At 40.9% G+C, this 22,522-nt stretch overlaps 1 protein-coding gene across 1 annotated transcript in view; it reads right to left on the bottom strand.

Annotated features, from left to right (window-relative positions):
* Window positions 1-22,041, bottom strand: part of PAXBP1 (PAX3 and PAX7 binding protein 1) — a 34,180-nt gene extending 12,139 nt beyond the window's left edge. Inside the window, exons 1-12 of the mRNA XM_015062600.3 lie at window positions 21,425-22,041; window positions 19,830-19,958; window positions 15,158-15,334; window positions 13,533-13,754; window positions 12,884-12,987; window positions 11,687-11,904; window positions 10,985-11,174; window positions 6,932-7,055; window positions 3,558-3,657; window positions 3,355-3,470; window positions 1,324-1,523; window positions 106-250 (exon numbers count right to left, since the gene is read on the bottom strand). Of these exons, the coding sequence (XP_014918086.2) occupies window positions 106-250; window positions 1,324-1,523; window positions 3,355-3,470; window positions 3,558-3,657; window positions 6,932-7,055; window positions 10,985-11,174; window positions 11,687-11,904; window positions 12,884-12,987; window positions 13,533-13,754; window positions 15,158-15,334; window positions 19,830-19,958; window positions 21,425-21,914 (2,215 nt within the window). The 5' untranslated portion in view covers window positions 21,915-22,041. The remainder of the gene's footprint in view (window positions 1-105; window positions 251-1,323; window positions 1,524-3,354; window positions 3,471-3,557; window positions 3,658-6,931; window positions 7,056-10,984; window positions 11,175-11,686; window positions 11,905-12,883; window positions 12,988-13,532; window positions 13,755-15,157; window positions 15,335-19,829; window positions 19,959-21,424) is intronic.
* Window positions 22,042-22,522: the final 481 nt, after the last annotated feature.

Genomic DNA, 22,522 nt, shown 5'->3' with positions numbered 1-22,522 from the left:
TCATTTGTAATTATTACTTCTATGAGGAAACACACTCTGGTTAAAATTCTTCAAAACAGATTTGAAAACCCAATGTGTTTAAATGTTCAATTGAGATATCCCTACCTGTTAGTTTAGGAAGAATCACCTTTTCCACAATTGTAGGCAACAGTGCAACATCTACATCATCTTTCTCTTGCTCTCGTTCTTCACAACCATAAAACAGCAAAGATTCAAACCACAGCATGTTTTCAAAGTCACGACATTTTGCCTAGAAAAAAACAATATTAAAAAGCTAAACACTTAAAACAGTTGCTGTTTCTGCTTCTAGCCATGATAAGAACAAGAGGAACAGGATTTAAGCTTCAGTCGCTAACAACTAAAAACTGAACAAAATCTATGAAACATCTATTTTCAGACACTGGACCACAGGCAGTACAGGACCATGACCCCTGAAAACAGAATCAAATGAGTGAGCCCCTGGTGGGGGGTGCAGAGCAGTCTTGCTCAGTTGCGGAGGCAAGAACTAGAGTTCAGGGAGGCGGAGACAGCCAGAAGCTATGGGGTGGAGGAGGGAGCTACCCAGAAAAAGAACTCCAGAGCGCACACAAGTCCCCTTGAGCCTTTGCTGTATACCAAGACACACGTGCACAGGGTGAAACTCCACAAGGTCCGGCGAAGAGCGACCGGGAGCTGGCAGCTGAATGGTTGGTTCCCAGAGCTCACAGTTTTTTCAGTTTCCAGGGTGTCAACCTCAGCCCTCTTTTCCCTACAGTTGACACATTCAACCCAGCCAATCTCATTCATGCCATGCCTCCGTCCCCATGCTGGGAACTTCCAAAACTCTTTCTTAAACAGGACCACTGAACACATACAGGCACTTCTCGTCTCCTCCCTTATGTACATCCCAGGCCAACAGGTCCTACTGATTCCACCTCCTAAACGTATCGGTTTGTCTTATCCTCCCAATTTTCCATTACCACCCAACTTAGTTCAGGTCATTTCACACCCTCCTCACTAATCTTTCCCATGAGGTTCTAAGTTTTTCTAGGATCAAAGGACCAAATTCTTAGTGTTCATTCACGTTCACATCCCAGTATCACTACATGCAACTTTAGTTGACCAAGAAAAGCACTGTATATAACTTGAAAGTAATAAACAGCTCTCTTGAGAAGGAATAGAGATAAAAAACCATGACTCTACACCCAGCTGAATTTGTATTATAGCCCTGTGCCCTATCTCCCCTGAAAAGTATTTTGCTCCAACTTACATCTCTAGCTTTGAGATTAAAATTACCCAGGCATGGTGTTATACTGTTTTCTAACAGTGACACAAGCCACTCACCTCAAGAGGAGTCCAAGTGAGAAGCTGCAGCCGTATGAGGGGGTTGAACAGCTTTGGCAAACAAAGGCCGATATAAGCATCCTTATAGGACAGATAGTATTTTGAACGCCATGCTTCAAACTGGGATTTAATGCAGTCGATTGAATAGAAACTTTCAAGTACGTCTTCAAAAACCTTGCTGGACTCTTTTGAAATGCGATCTAAAGACAACAATAACAACAAACAAAAACCCCAGAGAGAGCCATAACTTACAATGTGGTAGGAAACTCAGAGTTCAGTATTTTCCACATTTTCTTTGTAGCCTGAGTATCAGTCAGGCTCATTAACAGAGGAATCATTATTAATTGCAATTTAACAGAAGGGAGGAACGCAAGTTTAGGTTTTCAAATGTCTGTTCTGCAAACCAGAGTGCAGGCAGTCTTAGCTTTGCAGTTCCCAGATGTACCATTTCCTGTTCCTAGAGTTTAGTTAAATACCACCAGTCCCCCAACAAGTCAATCCTCATTTCAGTCACTACAGTAGATTAACCGTGAGTAACTGCGTGAAGTGCAAACTTTGCTCCAAGCTCTTCAGTCCACAATCACCGTATAAATATCAGAAGTGCATCACAATCAGTGAACGATCATTTTCACTTCTTTCAAGGTCTGTGGGTGACTGTGAGAACTGACATGGACAAGTATCAAAATGGATGCTAGATCTTTAGGTGGAAAGTGATTTGATGCTGCTGAAGACTTGGGAAAGGGGAATCTTTTAATGGTGAGACCGAACAGTGACAACCTAATTCTCAACATGGATCTTAACATCACTAATAGCCGGACAATCTAACATCTGTCATCTCATATTCTGCAATACGCAGCAGCATCCTGTATGAAGTATTCTTGCCGAAACAAAAGCTTAACCTGAATCTAATCAAGTCTTCAGACCTAAATGCCAGTTTACATAGAAATTCGGTGAATCAAAAAACAAATTAATCCATGAGGAAACAAAATGTTGGAAATTCTGCAAGGTAAGTGACCTGGTCTCTTCAAAAACTTAATGTCTTAAACAAACAAATAACAGGGGAGTGTGTATGTGTAAGGTACTCATGGACATTCATTAATCCTAGGGAAAAAAATGGAACAACCAAATGCAGGGCATGAAATCTCGTGTGGATCCCAGTTTGGAAAAGACACAGCCACCCACAAAAACAGTCCCAAGAGTTTTATTTCGGGGGAGCTGCTGCTAAATAAACACAATATTAAGAATTTTCAGTTAAACATGCTAAAGTGTTGAAAGGAAAGTATCATGATGTGTAGGCTATATTCAAATGGTTCAGCAATACACACACACACACACACACACACACACACACACACACACACACACCCAAAGAATTAAGGCAAACTTGGTTTGGTAAGAATTGTTGAATCCGGGTGATATGCACATGGGATCACTGTGCTATTCTTTCCAGTTTCTCTATGTTTAAACATATTCACTATAAAAAGGTGGGAGAAAAAGAAGCTTCTCTAACTACATTCCAAATGGCCTGCAGCCAACATAATTCCAAATAACCACAACCAATGGCAGGAAAGGAAGATTCTTCTAGAAATGCCTGGCACATAACAGTACTAACCACTCCCCTTGGGTTGAAATTATTCGGGACTCCCCAAATCAGGAGTTTCTTTCAGGGCTGAGTGTCCTACTGCCCAGCTCTGCCTCTCCAGGACAGGCTGCATTAGGGCTATCCTAGGATCTGACTTTTTTTTTTTTTTTTTTTTTTTTTTTGGTCACTTAAAATTCTACAATTCTGGAGAGTAATACCGTTTTATTATGCAAGTACTAAATAAACTCCAAGACAAGGTGTCACCACTAGTTTTGAGAATTCATCACGATATTCAGTTAATAAAAACGGGTGCCTATTTTTACAATTAAGAAAAAAGTGGCTGATTCTAACGCAGAGGCCACAAAACTTCAAATCATCTCGTGGTAAAAACCACACCTAAGTAGAAACCAAACTGGCAATAAAACGTCATTTCCAAATAAATGTCTAACCTTTTTCCAGATTGAAGTTTGTAATATCTGTGGAAGTTTCTTCATCATCACTGGAAAGGCCTTCGAGGTGATCTGCCATCTTACCGGTCTGCTCTCTGGCTTGTCTACGACGAGTCCTAAATAACAAACAGCAAGTTCCCAAACCAGATACAAGAGACTCCTCCCTTTGCAAACGAACCAACAGCAAGCATTCTGAGAATTACCTCCTGGCCTCCCGTTCTGCAATCCTACGTTTTGCATGCTCTTGATACAGTGCCCGATCTCGCCCGAAGGAATCGAGATTTGGTGCCATCAGAGCTTTATCTGTAAAACAACAACAGTGAAAATTAAAAGCGTTCCTTCAGCAATCTTGAGGAAAGAGTTTGCACAGAATAAGCCATAATGATAGACTGTTTGCTAATCTCAACAGCAGGCTTCCGCAGTAACTGGTAAACCAGACAGTTTTCTAGTTTAGAGCAAATCTCAGTATTATTCTGTGTTCCCATGAAAAGGAGTAGAAAAAATAAACAGAGAGTTCAACAACCCTATGTAAATACGACTGGGTTTAATCACTACTTTTGTATCTAAGTAACAGAACTAGTTGACGCTATCACGATGACCAAATAAATTAAAAACCAAAATTACCTGTGCAAAGAGAAAATTATAGATTACTTTTCTAAGGAAGGAATTAAGCATCACATGTCTAATGATATGACAGAAAAGAAATCCTGGGTAGGAAGGATGAGAAAACAGCTTTGTTTCAGGAGTTTGAGAATTTATTCTATTTACTCTAATTCTGCTGTGTAGACATTCTCTACTACAATTTTTAGAACAAGCGCAGGATCAACATAGACTGAAAACTGCATCTGAACAAGACTAACATACTTTCTCGAACGCTCTTTCAGAGCAGAATTATTCCTTTTTTTGCCTATTTTCTGTCTCTTTTTTTAACTTTCTAGGGCAATATTCTAGTATAGCTTCCACCCTTCCAATTTAAATTTATTGATTTCAGTTACCATATTTTTAATTCCTAAGAGATGGTTCTTACAATATTCCCATCTCTAGGGCACTTCCTACTATCTCTCGAAGGATATCCATTATATTTAAAATTTTCTTCTGATACCTGCATTGTTTTTGTTTCCTCGGTCCCTTTGGTTCTATTGCTTGTGTTACTCTCTCTGTTGATCCTTAACTACCTGATGTGAAAGGAGACTGGAAGTTCTGTGGACAAAGGTGGGAGGTACCTCACAGAGGCATCTCCATCTGAACACCGGGGAGAAAGTCAACTTTCTTGTTGGAGGCTCCCAGATGTTAAGTGTCTCTTTCTCTGGACCCATTCTCTTACTCCAGTGAACAGTCCTCTAATCTTCCGCCTGGGGTAGAAGGAGGAGTGGGGGAAACATCTATCTGCAATAGTTCCCTCAATTCTACGTTTGTTTTACGAAGATACTCTGTAAAACACGGATGGTAACAGAAGCAGACAAGCTAAGGGATAAGATGCGGGGAAAGTCATACATCAAATAAAAGACATCGATTTAAGGCTTTTGAATTTGTTTTCCCCTGATATCGGAGATGTGCCGCCAACAGCAGCAAAAGAAAACACAAACCCCCAAGTTAGCCCTCTGCTTCAGTGTATCCTATCTTAGACCCTACTCTTTTTAAAAGCTGACTTTCTGGGTTACTCATTCATATTTCAAAATAGCTCTAATATTAGGAAGTATGTTCCAGAGTTCAGCAATTGTTAAGAAAGATGAACACGATAAACAAGAAAAGATGCCCCTGTTCTACCTCAATCGTGAATTCACACACCAAAGGGGAATAGCTAAAGTCCCAAACTACAGAAATGATTCCTGTCTCTCTTCAAGAGGTCTCCTTCATTAAAGAAATACCGTCAAGAATATTCACCACTATAACAAATATTTAAAATGTCTCTACATTGGTAGATCGTATAGGACACTAAAGGAGATATGAGAGTAGATGACTCAACTGATAGCCTCCTTCACTTCTCTAAGAACTATATGCCGTGACTGTGGTTAAGTGTCCACAAATCTCAACAGATGAATTGCAAGGATTTTTGTTTTAGCGTCCTATGTAATTTTCCTCAAACCTTTGACAATTAATGAATACTCGCCTCTAAGGAAGTATTTTTCGCTTTCTCATTACTTTTCAATTTCTTTCCAACTCTCAATCTAATCAACATACATCATTTAATCTTTACTTCCCATTCTATGTAAGTAAATAGCTCCAAGTTACAAAGAACAGATTATAGGGAGGAAAAGGTATCTGATAAAATGCACAGCTCATACAAACCATTTAACTTAAAAAAGGAATTACTTCCCTTCATAGGTCTAATGGTTACCTGTAATCTGCCCCAGCAATCTGGTTCTGTCTGGATCAAAAGTGATCTGGAAGGGCTGCATTAATCATCTAGGTGCCCGATATGGCAATAATCCAATTTAAGTTTGTGTGGCAAAAATAGAAAGGTCAAAGCTCTGAGGGCCGTAACACCACCTCTCTCCAATGCTCTAAAACCCATTCCGCACACAAGATGTTTTCTCAGGGATCCAACATCTAATTTAGAGGACCCCCTGTATGACGAGGTATTGTTTTCAGAAAGAACGACGCTAGGGCCCTTCGCACTTGCATCACCTGGAGTGGTTGTTCAACATGAGGATACGGTCACCATCCAAGACCTAGCAAAAACTTCTGGGGATAGGACCAAGAAACCTGCATTCTAAATTAATACCCCGGGTAATTCTGATTCACACTTCCGTTCAGAACTGCTGGCATAGGGAACAAAGAGGTGATAAAAAGAAGCTATAAGAAATCCATGCTAGGACAATTCCTCTTAGAGTACCCAAGAATATGGAGCACAATGGAAATATGGAATTAAAAGCTTTAACACATCTGGTTAAAGAACCTCAGCTAAGCTACTTAATAAGAGCTTTCTGATTAATTTTGGTTTTTCATAACACATATTATAATGAAAGGAGTATAAACTGAATTTCTAAACTTTTACATTAAAATTTCAAAAACTGTAGCCATCAAATGACTTACTAAAAAACCCACTATAAAAGGCAAGCTAGAGAATAAAAAATTTTGCTTTCCTCTGAGGCATGAAGTACAAAAATCCCCTAATCTTGGAGTGGTATTATCTGTTATGTAATTAGAACCCCTTCTCTCCTCTTCAGAATCTCCCAGTCCCTGAACCCAGAATCTTTCCAACAGCATTTGTATCAGTGTTGTGACCAGGATGAAATGGGGGGAAAGATCAATTGGAGCCAAATGATAGTTGTTTTAAGATAAAATACTGATGTCTTCTCTATACTCTAAAGAATGAAAAAATAGGTTCAAAGAAGAGTAAGATTGATAGAATATCAGTGCATGTTTTTGAGCTCCTTTGTGAAGCTGTATTTTCTTAAACACAATCCAAGTACATGCTGTTAAGTTTTAGAACTACCTGACACAAGACTAAGGAAATGTGTTTGTTTAAAAAAAAAAAAAAAAAAAAGCTAATAAGCTCTCTAATTTTCAATTAGGCTGCACTAGGTAAACAAGGTTGTTTAATGAATAATAAAAACCTTCAAGATGGACTGACTTGAATGGCTTGAAAACTCCGAAGATTCATCTTTAATATCATCTTGTCGTCTTTGGACAAGGCGGGAAGCTCGCTGTTTGTACAGCTGATGTATTGCTGATTCAAGTTCATTAATCAGTGGCACCTGTAAAAATACAACACACTCCGTAACACCAAACTCTTCAGTTGCTTACTTATCTGAGGGTTCCATTCTATTTCCGGATTTCTGAAAAAGTACCCTCTATGGACAGAATAATCATGAACTCCCAATGGGACACAAATAGCAATTCAGTATTACGAAGTTTAGGAACCATCTCTTCTTTTAATCCATACAAAGGGCTACAATGTCCGGTGCCTAGTTATTGGAGTAAAAGTTTGGTTAGGAAACTTAACGCTGCAGTATTAGTAAAGAGAGCAAGTAAAGAAATGTCAAAATCGTAGTGCTTTTCTTTCAGAATAAAGTGCTTGCAAGTCTTTTAAAGTCCATTTTTGATTTTCAGCAGCATCATCTACCTCAGAAGTTTTGTAGCTTAAAATAAACCATTATCGCTATGCAATACTGAAAAAACGCCAGGGCTCCACGAGCAGGTAAGAGCGGGGGTCTGCGCACTGCCCAATTCTGGACGCTTAAACTGCTCCGCCACTCATGTGCGCCAAGTACCTTACGGTAACGTCACAACACATCGCAGCCTGATGACACGTTCTTAAATGCGAACCGCATCCATTTACGTTAGTAAGGCAAAGAAAACTTCTAGCCTTCACTAACCTAAAGTCAGTATCTCAAAGTCAGAAAGCTCTTCCTATTAAATGTATTTTCCCATACTTTGTCATAAAATAATAAAATTCCTCACATGAATTATCAGTTTACAAAGTCCATGAATTTTTCCAGGTTCATATCCACAGCTAAGCATTCACTTGGTTCACACACAGTACAAAAAACTTACGGGATGAAACCTAACTTAAAAAGAACAAACAAAACTTTCTCTTTATCAATATCTTACATTATAACCAAACGCTATGAAACTTTCACAAAACACTAATGACCACTACACATACCTGAGGAAACCAGAAATTCTAGTTTCCTGACGGTTAGTGCAAATGGAAAACACATTATTTAGAGTTTGGGAACACTGGCACCAAGTGTGACAGCAGCTTCCTGAACTGAACAGACTGCAAATGGAAAATAAAAAAAAAAGGCAGGTGGAATTCAAAGATGTCTGTAATAAAAGCACTTTTATACACTGGAATGATTCCATTGCAAAAGCAGCAAATGTTCCCAGAGAGATCAAACCGATGGAGTTATTTTAATCTCAAATAGGCCACACCACGGACAACAAGGCCCCCAGATCTGCACTGATTACCTTAGACAACTGAGCCCGCGGACTCGATCTTTAAAATTTACGAGGAGTAATTTTTTTAAGGCGGTCAGTGCTGTATTCCTGTGACTTGCACTTCCCACCCCCTTACGTCTTCACCCCACACAGGACGGAAGACACAGGTGCCTGTGCACCTACGGTGTGTGCTTTGTGTCCCGGAGACTGTCGCCACTCCCGTAGCGTGACAGCGACACACCCCAGGTGGCATCCGACAGCATTTAATTATTCAATTTATAGTTAAAATTCCGATAATGCAATTTTTCTGTTTAGGTCATTAGAGTGCTTTTCAACAAAGCCGAGAAAATTCTGAGAATAAAAACTTCAAGACGCGTTTTCAGCTCTTTCAGTTTCTTAACGATATCGATTTGTCTCAAGAGTATGCACCATGACAATTTCTTTACCCTCTCCAAACTCAAAACTGTTCTTGACTATTATGATTTCAAGACCAAATTTAAGGCGAAGAACACAAGGAAGGGGACTATAGGGAAACAAAACGATGGAAAGTTAAAATGATTTTCAAATAATTAAAAAAACCTAAGTTCAAACTACTTAAACTTTTAGAACGAAACAGAAGAAAACCAAACCGATGTTTATCTTTCTATGGCCTTACCCTGAAATAAACTTTTATAGTATAACTAAAATGAATTTCAAATGTGTCTACTTATTCCTAAACATTTCCAAGGTGACAATTTATGACATTAACTCAGCAGCAACCTCTTAATAAAACTCCACGCATATGAAAATGTCAAAATGAAATAAAATACTCATCCTTCAAAGAAAGGATCATCTGCCTCTGTTTTAATGAAAATGTAGTCACTACAGGGGTACCTGGGTGTCTCAGTCGGTAAAGTGTCCGACTTCGGCTCAGGTCATGATCTCACAGTTCATGGGTTCGAGCCCTGCAGCAGGCTCTGGGCTGACAGCTCAGAGCCTGGAGCCTGCTTTGGATTCCGTGTCTCCTTCTCTTTCTGTCCCTCCCCCGCTCATACAAGACTTAAGTAACATACAAGACTTAAGATCTTCTCCAAAAACATTGATCTAAGTGACTCTGTGACACCATACAAGCACACTCTGAAGTCAACTTCTCTAGGAACATAGTGATTGAAATCAATCAATAAAGTCTCCTGCTAACCATTTTTAAAATAGTAAGCGATTGAAAACTGTATGAACTAGACGTCCTAGTAGTCTCTTTAATGCAAAAATGGGATCATCTAGTTTACCATATTACCGTCAACTTTTCGGAGTTAAGTCTACAGTTACAAGTATGTAAGTTTACTGAAGTAAATTAAATTCTACGGCAAAGGTTCCAATACTTCAAGAAAAAACTCCACAGGGACAAGCATCACTTACAAAGTGTGGTGCGTAAGCGTCACTTACAAAGACAATGACCCTTCTTCTAGTCACAGAGGGTTATGACAGCAGCTTCCATTATGCCCGCTGGGCTCAAAAGGCCTTTATCGGTGGGAAGGACACAACCGCCAGCTGACACCTGAGTCCACTTCCTGCCTTGACTCTAGCCCCCTGCAGCGTCAAACCTGTTTCTTTCCCACCCTCGTACTTGTCACCCTAAGCCAGTGATCTGCCACAAGGGATATCATAGCTCAGACGATAGCTGCTTCTTCAGAAATCAGGTGGTAAGACAAGAACATGACAAATCCTACAGACAAGGCTTGGTGAAGGCTCTTGGGCTGCATCTGACCACAGACTGGCTACAACCCTTAAGATCCATTAGGAAGACAGTCTAGAGCCGTTCTCTGGTGACCTTTGGCTTTCATAGATTGAGGTCATCAACAGAGACAATAAAAACTTAAGATACTCCTTTAAACGTACTATGCTTATGGATTCTATGCTAAACCACACAGCTAAGAAAAAGGGAAAAGTGTGCCCTCTAATCCTGCATCACTTGAAAGCTGAGACACAGGATATTCAAAGACTGTATTTTATTTTTTCAAAGATAAAGTCACAAAGTCCACAAATACTTATAAACCAATGCATCACGTATATTTATCTTAACAAAAGAAAAGTCAACTAGGAGTTCGTTTGAGAAGGGGATCCTGGGTGCAGTGAATTTTAAAAATGCAAATAAATGGTATACTAAAATGCAAAAAACTATGCCAAGTGACTGGCATACTTAAAAAAAAAAAAAAAAAAAAAAAAGAACTTGGAAGAAATGAGATCTTCAAAGAAATTATGACCAATGAATGGTTTCTGAAATCGATGAAGCATAGGCTTATTTAGATGAAAAGTATCAGCAGCCATGGTGACCAACTTTTAGAGTTAAAAAAAAAAAAACTAATAAAATTTTGTAACTTTACACACATGTGGAATTACTTGTGGAAACAGTTTAAAGGTAAGTTTAGACCGGAACCATACCAAAGAAAATTCCATCAGATGAGTCCCTTATATTCTAATAATTCAGGGCAGGCCAATAATATACCACTGTGTTAAAGAGGACTTGCCAAAGTCTTATTTAAATATGCTTTATCTTTTTTGTTGTTGTTTTCAACAAAGCCATTATGCCGCCCCCAAGACAGAATGCCGCTAATGAAGTGAGGAAAATGAAGCATGGCTTTTCATCACTTCTAGAGTTGAACTCAGTGGATACTTTCTGAGAAATACAAGAAATGATCTACACAAGGCCGTCTAGACCTCCCTAATTTTGCCTTAGTCAAAGAGATTAATATTTTTGCATTCTTACCTTTTCACTGAAACACTCAAGCAAGTCTTGGACATACCCTCGCATTTCTTGCAAAAACTTATACCGTTCACCAACACCCCCAGAAGACCCTTCTAATCTCTCAATAGCCCTGGTGGCGTCCACTCGGCTTTGCAGGTGTTTCTCATGCTGCTGTCGATTCGTTTTGTGCAGTTCTTTCACGGAGTCCAACCTTAAGAACACAAAAGGATAAATATAACACATTTACATCCAAAAGTCTACGCCGTCAGGACTCTTGCAATATTATAATAATGCATTTAGTTCCACTATTAAGATACAAAAATGCTTGGAGTGGCATCTTTTCATCTGCACGGCTTTTTTCTCAAAAAAGCAAAAACAAAAAGGCAGTTTACAGACTTCACATCAAGTTATTTGGTGGGCTAACCAAAATCTGTTTCGCTTTTCCCCCCATATCTTGACTACACTTTTTCAGAGTCCAAGAGGTACAAACTCAGAACTGTCTTCAACAAGATCATGGAGTGGCATTTTTATAACTTTTCGAGGCTTCCACAGAAGTAATCCAAGAAGGGAGCAGAACAAAGTATGAAGTCATCTTCTGTTTAGCTTTTGAAGATGGGCCAGTGAATCTTCTTTGCCGACATTCTGCATCTGCTACCCCAGACTACATGTTGCCTGAGGGAACTGAAAGCTAGGACAGGTCTTTAAGAAGTTGATCTGCCCTACCTGTCTTTAAGCTGTTTCTTTACCAAATCAATAGTAACGGGAGTCATCTCATTACTGGGAGTTTTGAAAGGGACTGTATTATCTGTTTTTTGAGATTTGGCATCAGATGATCCATAGGCAGTGTAACTATAAGGAATGCCATAGGATGAACCATAAGGTATCGTCTGGTAAGTGTTCTGGTAGTACATATTCACTTCAGTGGGCTGGCTTGCTTGAACCTAGAAAAGAAATGGGATATATATGAAAACCAGCAGTTAATCATGACTTTGAGATTAAAAAGCACAAACTGCAAAAATATACACCATTTTCCAAACAGTATGTTAATTGAAATAAATAACTGCAAAGTTCTTCAAAATCAAGTAAAAGTAGGGCAGGATGAACATTCTAACTCGTATGGGACTACCGAATTCATTTCTAATAATTTTGGGGAAAACAGAATATCATAGAAGTTTGGGTAGGAAGGGACATAAAAAAATAATCCAAAGCCATCACGTTATCAGTGGAAGAGAATAAATGACTTGCTACAGTTAGAAAATAAAGACAAGCAGAGACTAGAAACTGCCATCTAAGTACCCTATTTTCTTAACATAACCCAAACGCATGCAAAACACTGGCAACAAAAACAGTTTACATTTATGGATCACTTCCACTGTACTACTTAGTAAAACTTGTTTTAACTACTGACGAAGAGATTTTTCATCAAAGTTTTTGAATTAAGTTTTCACATTACGAGAAGAGAAATCCATCTTCCACAAAATAATTTTTAAAGTCAGAAGCAATAAGCTATACAGGAAAGAAAGATTTTATCTCAACAGTGGTTCTCAAAGTCAGCGTGTGCCAGGATGGCCCGAGCGTGGCGGCTGGGCCCCCAACCCAGTTTCTCATTCACTAGGTCTCAAGAGGGTGAACATTTGCCATTTCTAACAAGCCCCCAGCTGATGCTGATGCTGCTGGTTGAAGGATCACTCGGAGAAACACTGGTCTAAGAAACCATCACTCTGTTAAGTTGCAAAGGATAACAACAGTTTCTTTCTTCTAAAAGCTTATCGAATATATGTGCCTGCACGTAATTTTCTTTATTGTGTTAGTTGGATGAACGACAAAGATTCAATTCAGTATCTTTGTGATTTCACAAAACAGGCACAAAAGGTTTCTTGTGTACTTTCTATTTTTCAAGTTTAACCTTTTAGTTCTTACCTGAGGGATATTGATTCCTTTTCTTATCTGCTCCTGCTCCCATCGGCTGAGTTCTTCATCTTGTTCTCCAGTTACTAGAGCATCATCATCACTCCCCTCAATGCCTGCAACCACAGCAGTGGGGAAAATTAAATACCAGAAAAGCAGGGAGGGAAGAGATGCTATCCTGATACTTCACAAAAATTAAGCAAGACAATCGGTATTAACTCAGTTTTACTAAATTGTTGATTACGATCTCTTCTCCTTTGATACCCCTTGCTTGTCTTAGACACAGCATTCCTTGAAGCAGAAGGCATTACGCGGTAGTTACACCCAGGGAAGGTTTCCTAATCTCTGTGAGCTTGACGTCAAATCAACAAAGGGAAGAGCAGAACGTAAAGGCCTCTAAAGAATGCGAGGCTGATTATATAAATGTATGCATGTAAAGTGCTTAACACGATACTGGCCACACAGGACGTGCTCAATAAACATGAGCCATCATAGTCATGCTACAGTTTTCAAAAAATTCCAATAAGACACTGGTGCCCAAGCAGAAAGGGTCCTCAAACACTAGATATTGCTGAGGAAATGTGGGTTCTTTTAATCTGAATACAGTATCGAATATTTAATACAATGCAACAGGCTTACTATACTATTTAAATCAAGTTACCTATTTCCTCGGCAATTTTTTGTCTCTGTGACTTTTCTTTCACAGAAAAAACTATGCGACGTTTCTCATCATCATCTTCATCATCACTGGCATCGTTCTCATCTTCTCTAACAAGGCGGCCTTTCCCAGGCTCGCTGTCATGAGGAGTGAAATCTCCTAATTCTCGGGCCATTTGACGCTTTTTCCTTGCAGCATGTATAAAAGCTGCATCTGGAATTTCTCCTGGAAACAAGTGGTAAGAATTGTAAAATATGCCAGTATTAGGGTATGAAGTTTCTATTTTTGTGAAAATATAAAGGGTATGGGGCGCCTGGATGGCTCTGTCAGTTAAGCACTGACTTCAGCTCAGGTCATGATCTCACAGTTTGTGAGTTCAAGCCCCGCATAGGGCTCTGTGCTAACAGCTCGGAACCTGGAGCTAGCTTCTGATTCTGTGTCTCCCTCTCTCTTTCTCTCTCTCCCCCTCCACCACTCATGCTCTGTCTCTCTCAAAAATAAATAAGCATTAAAAAAAAAAATTAAAAAAATAAAAAGAAAATATGCAGGGTAAAATAACCTCACCAAGAGAGCCATGTCATAGTGATGTTCTAACATTAGTTGCTGGTACCCCTTTCCCCAACTGTGCCTGTAACCCAACTGCTTTCTTTTTAATTTAGCTTAAACGGAAACCTAAAGTCACTAAATATACATATATATATATAAATCATATACTGGCAATATGCATGGGGGGAAGATCCACCACCACAGCTTTGTTTTAACTGTAATTTTTTTCATTTTTAAGAAATAGGAAAAGTAATCAAACCCTATTACTAAAATAGAAAGCAGATAAGTTTACAAAGCTGCCCACAAGCTCACCTTAAAAAACTATTAGATTTATAGTATATTTCTCTTGCATATAGTTTCCAGGTCACCTGTAAGCATACTGAATATATAATTCTGTACTTAAGTTTTTTTTCATATTAAACACACTAAGTTTTTTTCCATGTTGTTGTTTGGCAAAGCATAATTTTTAACAGCCTAACAATATTCACTAAACAGATAAAGCATAATCTACTACCTAACTGACCTTTCACCTCCAGTAAAAATTAACGCCTTGCCACCTGTCTAATGTTATTTTAATAGCTATGTAACATCCCATCATGTAAATGTACCTTAACTTACTAAGCTGTTCCTCTCCTGCCAGACATTTTTTCTAAGCACTTTTTTACTCAAAAGCCTATTACCCAGGAAACAGATTTGCCAACTATTTCCTACAAAAAAGTACAAAGGAAGAAAGTGTGGGCATAAAACTAACTGCAATGAGTTTTGCTTTTAGCAGCACTTCTAAAAAAGTTAAAGTCTTAATCTGAAATACTTTAAAACAAAACAAAACAAAACTTTAGTACCATTTATCCATTTACTTGAAGTCCCACACTGGCTTTGGATAACAAAAGTGCCTGACAATGAGCTTGGAAAAACTGGCAAGTTTCTACTTCTCTCACTTTATTTGCAAAAGGAAACACCTTGGCTGCAAACAGAGATGTCACAAGAAACACCACGTAGCTAACTCCTTCCTTAACCATCTTTACACATGGCCCATTCTTGAGGGCCTCCTTCATTTCTGAGAAGTATCTGCAAACACACACCTGGGCGGAGAACATTCAAAGAAGATAAAGCATTTGAAAAAGCTCCACCAGCTTTTGGCTTTTCTTCCTCCTTCTCACTTTCCATGTCCATTTCATCTTCACCATGTTCACTGATGATAACTCCGTCTTCTTGACTGGTGTCCTTAATGTGTCCTGTTTTGTCCAAGGGTGGTTCGCCTACATTTTTGAGAAAAGTAATTAAAATTTTAAATAAAATGCATAAATTGAGAAGGCACTTTTTATTCGTTTATAGGCTCACTTTGAACTGTTTTAACTGTTTATTAAAAAAACCCACTGATTGTATGAAAATGAAATATCCAACAACAGGCATTAACTGTGAAATAAAAATAATATAGGGGTCACAAGGATGCATCGGAGGCCCTACTCAATTCTATCTTGAGTTAATCTCATCAAAATTTTACTAACTTATCAAAATTAACTGTTTCTTCCTCTAACCTCCCATTGGTCACTGCTCATACCTCTTTAAAACATCATTTCATTAAACCCTAAGCCCATCTGAGGCAGCTTTCTATGAAGAACAAATGCTTAGGGACCAAGTAAACCTCTCTGTAATGAATACTTTAGGATCATCTTCTTAGTTCATAACCATTTGTCACCCATCACCTGACGGGGTGAGACCCAAAAGTCCTATTTACACAATGTAACTGTGATCCCATTGCCATGACTGAATGTTCAAGATTGCATCTGTGACCGAGGCAGAGACAACCTTATTGTCTTTCTGGGAATCTGGAACTGAGACAGAGAGACAAGTCAGAGACTGGGTAGCACTAAAAACAACCTAAACCAGTAAGGGAGCGGCAGAGTGGCCATATTCTGCCATATGGACAGAGGAGAGAACTCTAATTCGGTGCTAAAGCTCAGGCCGTTCGTAAGACCACTTGCAAGACTGCTTCCTGCGACCGCGTTCCAGGAGGCACCACTCACCACGCTTATCTTTACAGAGGTTTACTTTGCTTTTAACTCAATAGTCCCACTGTACCATCAGTCCCAGGCAAAAATCACAGAAATCAGAGTGTTAATCTTTACCTTAAAACACTGAACCTGGCACACAAGAGGCACAATGACTATAATTAAATAGTAAAAGTTTATCCTAAATATTTATCCTAAATATTCTAAATGTTTGTATTGTTTCCCTAGCATGGTCCCCTCCTAAAAACTGTTTCAAAAATTCTGTTCTTCTCAAGCCATATCCTACTCCCCTAAATAAGAATCTCAGGAATACCACTCCTTCATACACACACTTTTGACTAAAATTTAGGTCATTGTTTAAGGCTCTTTAGTTGTTTCATTTACCATCCTGCCTCATTAGCCACAGCCTTCCTTCTGAAGTGCATTCTGATGCTCGAGGTGAAAAGTCCACTCTATCAGATGGATATGGTTACACGGGAGTCAAACACTACCCAAATTTCGTTCTACTCTAAACCCACACTAAATCAGTGGCTTTTAATAGAACCAAAAGGTCTACTAGATCAGATACATTCAGAATGATTTCTGCAGATTCTAAAAGACAGAGCAAACACAAATTATGACTGAACACATACAAGCGCAAAACATGGTGACAGTGGGATTGTTGTTAGTGGTCGCACATTATCCTTCCAGATGTCTTTGTAAAAAGAGATACCAAATAACCTTCTAGGCTCCTCTTGTACTCTCAATTTCTCCTACTACCATCAGGAAACTTGCTCTCACAAACATTCTCTTTACCTTGAACTTGACGAGGCTCCCTCTCTCCTTTCTTCTACCTAGACACAGGTTTCTTGCTATCAAAAGAACTTTTCCTTGATCACAACAGTCTCTCCAGCTACTGTCCTCTACTTCTTTCTCTGCCAAGCTTTCCCAAAGCAGTGTGGACCTGCTGCCTCCTACTTCGTCACCAACTTGGGTGCATCAGCCTAGGCGAACAGCCTTTACCTTCTCGCGTTCCCAGCTCCCGTACCAGCTATCCAAAGGCTGCAGCTACAGCTAATTCATACAATATTGTTGAGCAAGTTAGCAAAAGATGTCTCTTCAGCCGAACAGACACAAAGCTTGGCTAATGGACTTGCCCCTTCTGCCAGATACCCTCCTCCAGAAAACAACAACCCTGTCAATGGCCACTCCTTGGTCCTTTCTTTTCCTGACCTTTCTGGCACTATTTCATACAACTGAGCATCTTCATCTGGAAATTTTCCTGTCCCTTCTCCTTTGACCTTTATGATTCTCTTTGGTAAATCCTCTTGTCTGTGTGTACACTTATTACAGATAGAAGTCTTCGGTCCCCAGAAACGTTTCCTTTTTGCTGCTCCCTCATCAGTTCCATTTACTTTTGTTTTTTTGTTTTTTTTTTAATTTTTAATTAAAATTTGTTTTTGTTTTTTTTTAATTTTTTTTTCAACGTTTATTTATTTTTGGGACAGAGAGAGACAGAGCATGAACGGGGGAGGGGCAGAGAGAGAGGGAGACACAGAATCAGAAACAGGCTCCAGGCTCTGAGCCATCAGCCCAGAGTCCGACGCGGGGCTCGAACTCACAGACCGCGAGATCGTGACCTGGCTGAAGTCGGACGCTTAACCAACTGTGCCACCCAGGCGCCCCTACTTTTGGTTTTAATAAACACCTCAAGAAGCACCAGGCCTAAACCTATTATGTCCCACTGTTCACTGGCTATTTTCGCTCAAAGTGAAGTTTAAAGGCAAACTCACTATTCTAGGAATACCCATTTTTGTGGTAGGTATTTTGTTGATAGGACCTTGATTTGGAGATTAACGTACCTCTCTGGCTGTCTAAGGAGAGTTGCGCTAGGAAGAGTTCAGGATTGTAAGCTGATTCTGAAAGAGCTCCATAACACCATTAGTTCAAGGGTAATGATGACCACCTATAACACACAGGCTCTACCTTAAGGGAGGACATTAATGAAGTTATCTGGCAAGTGTATCAGTTATGTAAAAGTGGAAGACAGGTCACAGGAGATGGCCTCATAAATCTCAGACTTGCTTCAATTACTAAATCCAACGGTAAATGGTCCTTTCTTTCTTCTCCTGACCTTACTTGCACTATTTCACTGCACACGGTTGGTTCTCAAGAGATTTGGGGAAAAAAGAGTTTCCTAGACTCCAAAATAATTGGTTCCCCTAAAAATATCCTCCTCCCACCTGCCTTCCCTTTTCCCGTATAGAATATGGAACTGTTCTCTCAGCCACCACGGCATAAAAGCTCGAATTTAACTATTTCTTTTAAATCCGATATCTAAAGCAAAAATCAAGGCTACCAAGTCTTCCCTTGGAACATTTCTGAAATAATCCTTTCTTTCCATTTCTTCTCCCACACCCACAGCAAACATTTTTAACTCATCCACATTTTTCCACTGAGTCAGGAAAAGCCTCAGTCTCGCTCAACTGAAACCTTTTTAAACCCACTATTAATGGATCAAAGCTGGCCCTTGAGGTTAAACTGCTTCAGGCCTCCAATCTCTCCTTGTGCTGATCCATTCTGCATGCTAATACCAGGCTGAGGTTTCAAAAAACATTTATCATGTCACCATCTTGGCAAGGCACCAAACCCAGCAACTCTAAACCCCTTACTGGACACTAAACATCCTTCACAATCTGTCAACAATGCACCTTTCCCCCTAAACCTCTACTTCCTCTACAAAATCATCTCCTGACTTGCCCTTGCCTTAACTCACTTTAACCTTTGATAACAGACCCACATTTTCTCTCTCCCGTCTTTTGGAATTTAAATTATTTAAAAAAAAAAAAAACCAGCTTCATATTCCACTGTACCCATGAAGCATTCCTTCCCCTGCCTCTAAAAAGAAAGTGCAGTTACCCTTTAAACCATTCATTGAACATTCTGCTAAATGTTGGGTCCAACTATACATTTAAGTGATGCTGTCTCCAAAATCAGACCGTACATTTTACATATAATGACGTACTTCTTCACATTAAGCCTGTGGCTGAAAACCCGTGAACTAATAATTCTATCTTTAATTCCACAGAATAAAAAGATTTCCCTAAGGCTTTGCATCAGAATAACTCAGACCGCAGCAAACAATAATGGATCTACTTTCCTCAAGACAAATTAACTGCTTAAAAATTTCAAGCTTCTGTTGTAAAAGGATGTGAGAGCTGCCTATACGGTGTAGGCAGGGGCCTCACAGTGAGAAGTCTTCACCCATGTATCTGATAAAGTTGCTACATGAGAAAGTATTACCAACATTGCAATGAAGGCATTCCTAAGAGTTCTCCAAGAATTAAACCAACAGTGGAAACGTCACCAAATAAAATGAGCACCTGTTTCTATAAAATGAGAATACAGGAATGTGCACAGTAATACCTCAAACGGGAATAAACCTGTGCCTCGGGTTTCTATGGGAAATTTCCCTTCTCTGGTCAACCACAGTCTGAACACGAGCAGAAAAATTGGGGGAGAATTTAGGCACTGTAGCTGAAACATTCCAGTGGCAATGATTGGGTCTTTTTAAAAAATGCATTGACAGTGCAACTGTTGTTAGAATTAAATAACAGAGCTGTATCGATATCCACTTTGGACCCTTGACAACAGAGTCAACTGAACAAGTTCACGATGTATACAGCAAGTCCACTCAATCCCCGCGAGAAAGTTTTCGCTTTGTTGCTTCAAAAGAATCCAGTACTATCAGTTTGGTACTTACTGTCGGCTGAGGAGTTGAGTTCTGTTTTAATCTTTGATTTTTCAAGATCTTCTTTGTATTCTTTCTTAAGTAATTTTACTATCTTTTTGCTGTAACTTGATTTCTTCACTTTGAAAACTTCTTCGTTTTCTTAAAAAAGAAATTAAATAAAGTCTGTAGTGATCATTTTCAGACAGTATTTTCCAACTTCCACGTGATCTTATGTACTTTTCTCATTCATCCAGACAGATACTCATACACCCCAAATCATTACATAATGTGAAGTTATTCCAAATCTGTCACTGGTTCTCAAGAACTGAAGTCATCTTCATAAAATGAACCTCATATAATGCAAACCTGAGACTTCTAAAAACGTGTAACACACGCAGCTGCACGAAATTTTCGTATATCCTGTTGTCTTTTTTAAGTCCTCTATCCCAAGAGGAAAATAAAATCATTGAAAAAGCACTTAGTTACTGCATTATTTAGGTATCTGAAACAAAACATCCAAAATCAAAAGGTTCTGGGTAACAGAGCTGTCAAATCTGAGTAAATCTAGATTCACCACAAACTGACATTATTCCAAGACTAAACTGAGAGCAAAGCACTTTTCAACAATAAGTTTTGGTAGGTATCCACGTCTTTGATTTGGAGAGTTTACAGTCAAATGTAAACACTTTGCCAAATAGCTTCTGCATTTAAAAAAAAAAAATTCTGGCTGTAGTCCCCTCAAACAAAATAAGAAATAACAGATAGGCCAAAGACCAACTGCCTACCTTACTGGAAAGATGAAAGCACCTTGTATGGAGATGAAGATATCTACAAGCCAAGTCTTTTTTTATAACCTGCCCTTAAAACTGGCTTTCATAAACACATACTCAACTGGCTGGGAAGTTAGATTTTAGACTCATTTATGAACAGAAATCTAAATCCACTGCAGCCTGGTTTCTCACACCCCAATGGATACATGGCCTTAAATTACTATTACACCGTCTCTCTTCGTTGTCCAAAACTCAATGCGAGCGAGAAAAAACCGGACATCTGTACCCCTACTTAGTTTCACGGGGAAACTGAGGCTCGGCGATTGCAAGGAACTGGCCCAAGGTCACTCAGAACCAGAGCTTCAGCTCCGGGATTCTGTTCCCAGACGTAGGACTCGATACTAACCCAGCCTTCCTAGTCAACGGTATCAGATCCCCCAAGAGACGTGGGCATAGTGACCTGCATTAGACTCAGACCGTGCGCAGAGTAGACAGGGGACCAAATCCAAGTTCTCCCTGAAACACACCCGCCAGGAAAGAAGCAGGACAGGGGACACTGAATTTCCACTTGAAAACCTCAGAACGACTGAACTGCGCTCCCGCCCCGCAGAGGAGGAAATGCACAAGAGGACGGTGAGGAGGAGGCGGTTGTTAAGAAAAGGCTGGTGGCGGCGCGGGAACACGTCCTCCGCCGGGAGCAGAAGGCCGGAGGCGGAGAAGGATGTGCAGCAGGTCGGGCGCGAAGGGGCTCCGTTCCGGGCTGCGGGGGCTGGACGTCCGGGGAATGCGGGGACTAAAGGCGGGGGCCTAGGACAGGGATGCTAGTCTGGGGCGCGAAGCGCGGCGGTTACCTACCTTCCTCCTCGTCCTGGAAGCTGAGCAGGCTGGCCCGAGGCACCTCTTTGTTCTCTCGCGGCCTCTTGCGCGGCTTCAGCCCGTTGCCGGGCTCCGCGCCGCCCGGGAAGCAGCCCCCAGCCTCAGCCCCGGAGCCCGGGGTCAGCGCGGAAGGCGGCGGCAGCCCCGGGCCCTGCAGCGACTCCCCCCCAGGGGCCCTGTCGCCGCCGCCGCCAGAGCCCGGTTCTTCGCCGGTGCCCGGCGGCTGCAGCAGCGGTGGCGGCTCCTGCTCCTCATCGCGCTCTCGCTCCTCCTCCTCCGAGTCATTCCGCTTGCGCACGTTCACTCGCCGGGCCTTTCGGAACATTCCCGCGGCTCGCAGGGCAGTCTCACACCCGCTCCCACACGGCTGCCCCGGCAGCTCCAAGCTCGCGACGGCGCACGCGCGCTTCCCGGACCTCCAGCCGGGTCCTGTCTTCCCTCGTTCTACCGCGCACCACCGAGCGCGCATGCGCTCGCGCTCTCGCTACGTGGAGAGATCTCCGCGTCTCTCGCGAGAACGTCAGCTTTTTGCACTGTCCTCTGTCGGCGTGGAGGACTGCTGGCACGGAACTCTGGGGCTCGGGCCCTACCCGATGGGTCACAAAGAGGATCATAGAGACGAGAAGACAGAGTAAGCGCTGGCGACGGTGCTGCAGTGCGTCTTCCGCACTTACGCAGAGTAGTCACGAGAGGAAACCTCCCGCCAAGCGGTGGGAGGGGCAAATGGAGGAGACGAGGATAGGTGGGGGAGGGGCGGGGGCGGGAGAAGGGGCGGGGGGGGGAGGGGGAGGAGCCAGAAAGAGAAACCAGGTTTAGGGAGGGAAAGTAGGGTGGGATTGTCTTCCCCAACCCAGGAATTGAGCTGTGATATGGTAATTATTACTTACTCTATTGAGTCACACTTGGTATTTCTACAGCTTTGTAGCTACAGAGCCCTTCCAAAAGCATTGAATTTCGTTGATGATAAATTGTTTCCCGGCCTGGTATTTTAGCCCCTTTCCACCGAAGGCAAACGTGTTTTAGTGCTTTCGAGAGAACGCCAAGTGTACGAGGCGTTCTGAAACGTAGCTGATTTCA

The sequence above is a fragment of the Acinonyx jubatus genome, chromosome C2 (assembly GCF_027475565.1).
Source record: "Acinonyx jubatus isolate Ajub_Pintada_27869175 chromosome C2, VMU_Ajub_asm_v1.0, whole genome shotgun sequence".
Lineage (NCBI taxonomy): Eukaryota > Metazoa > Chordata > Mammalia > Carnivora > Felidae > Acinonyx > Acinonyx jubatus.
This window is presented reverse-complemented; position numbering and strand designations above follow the sequence as displayed.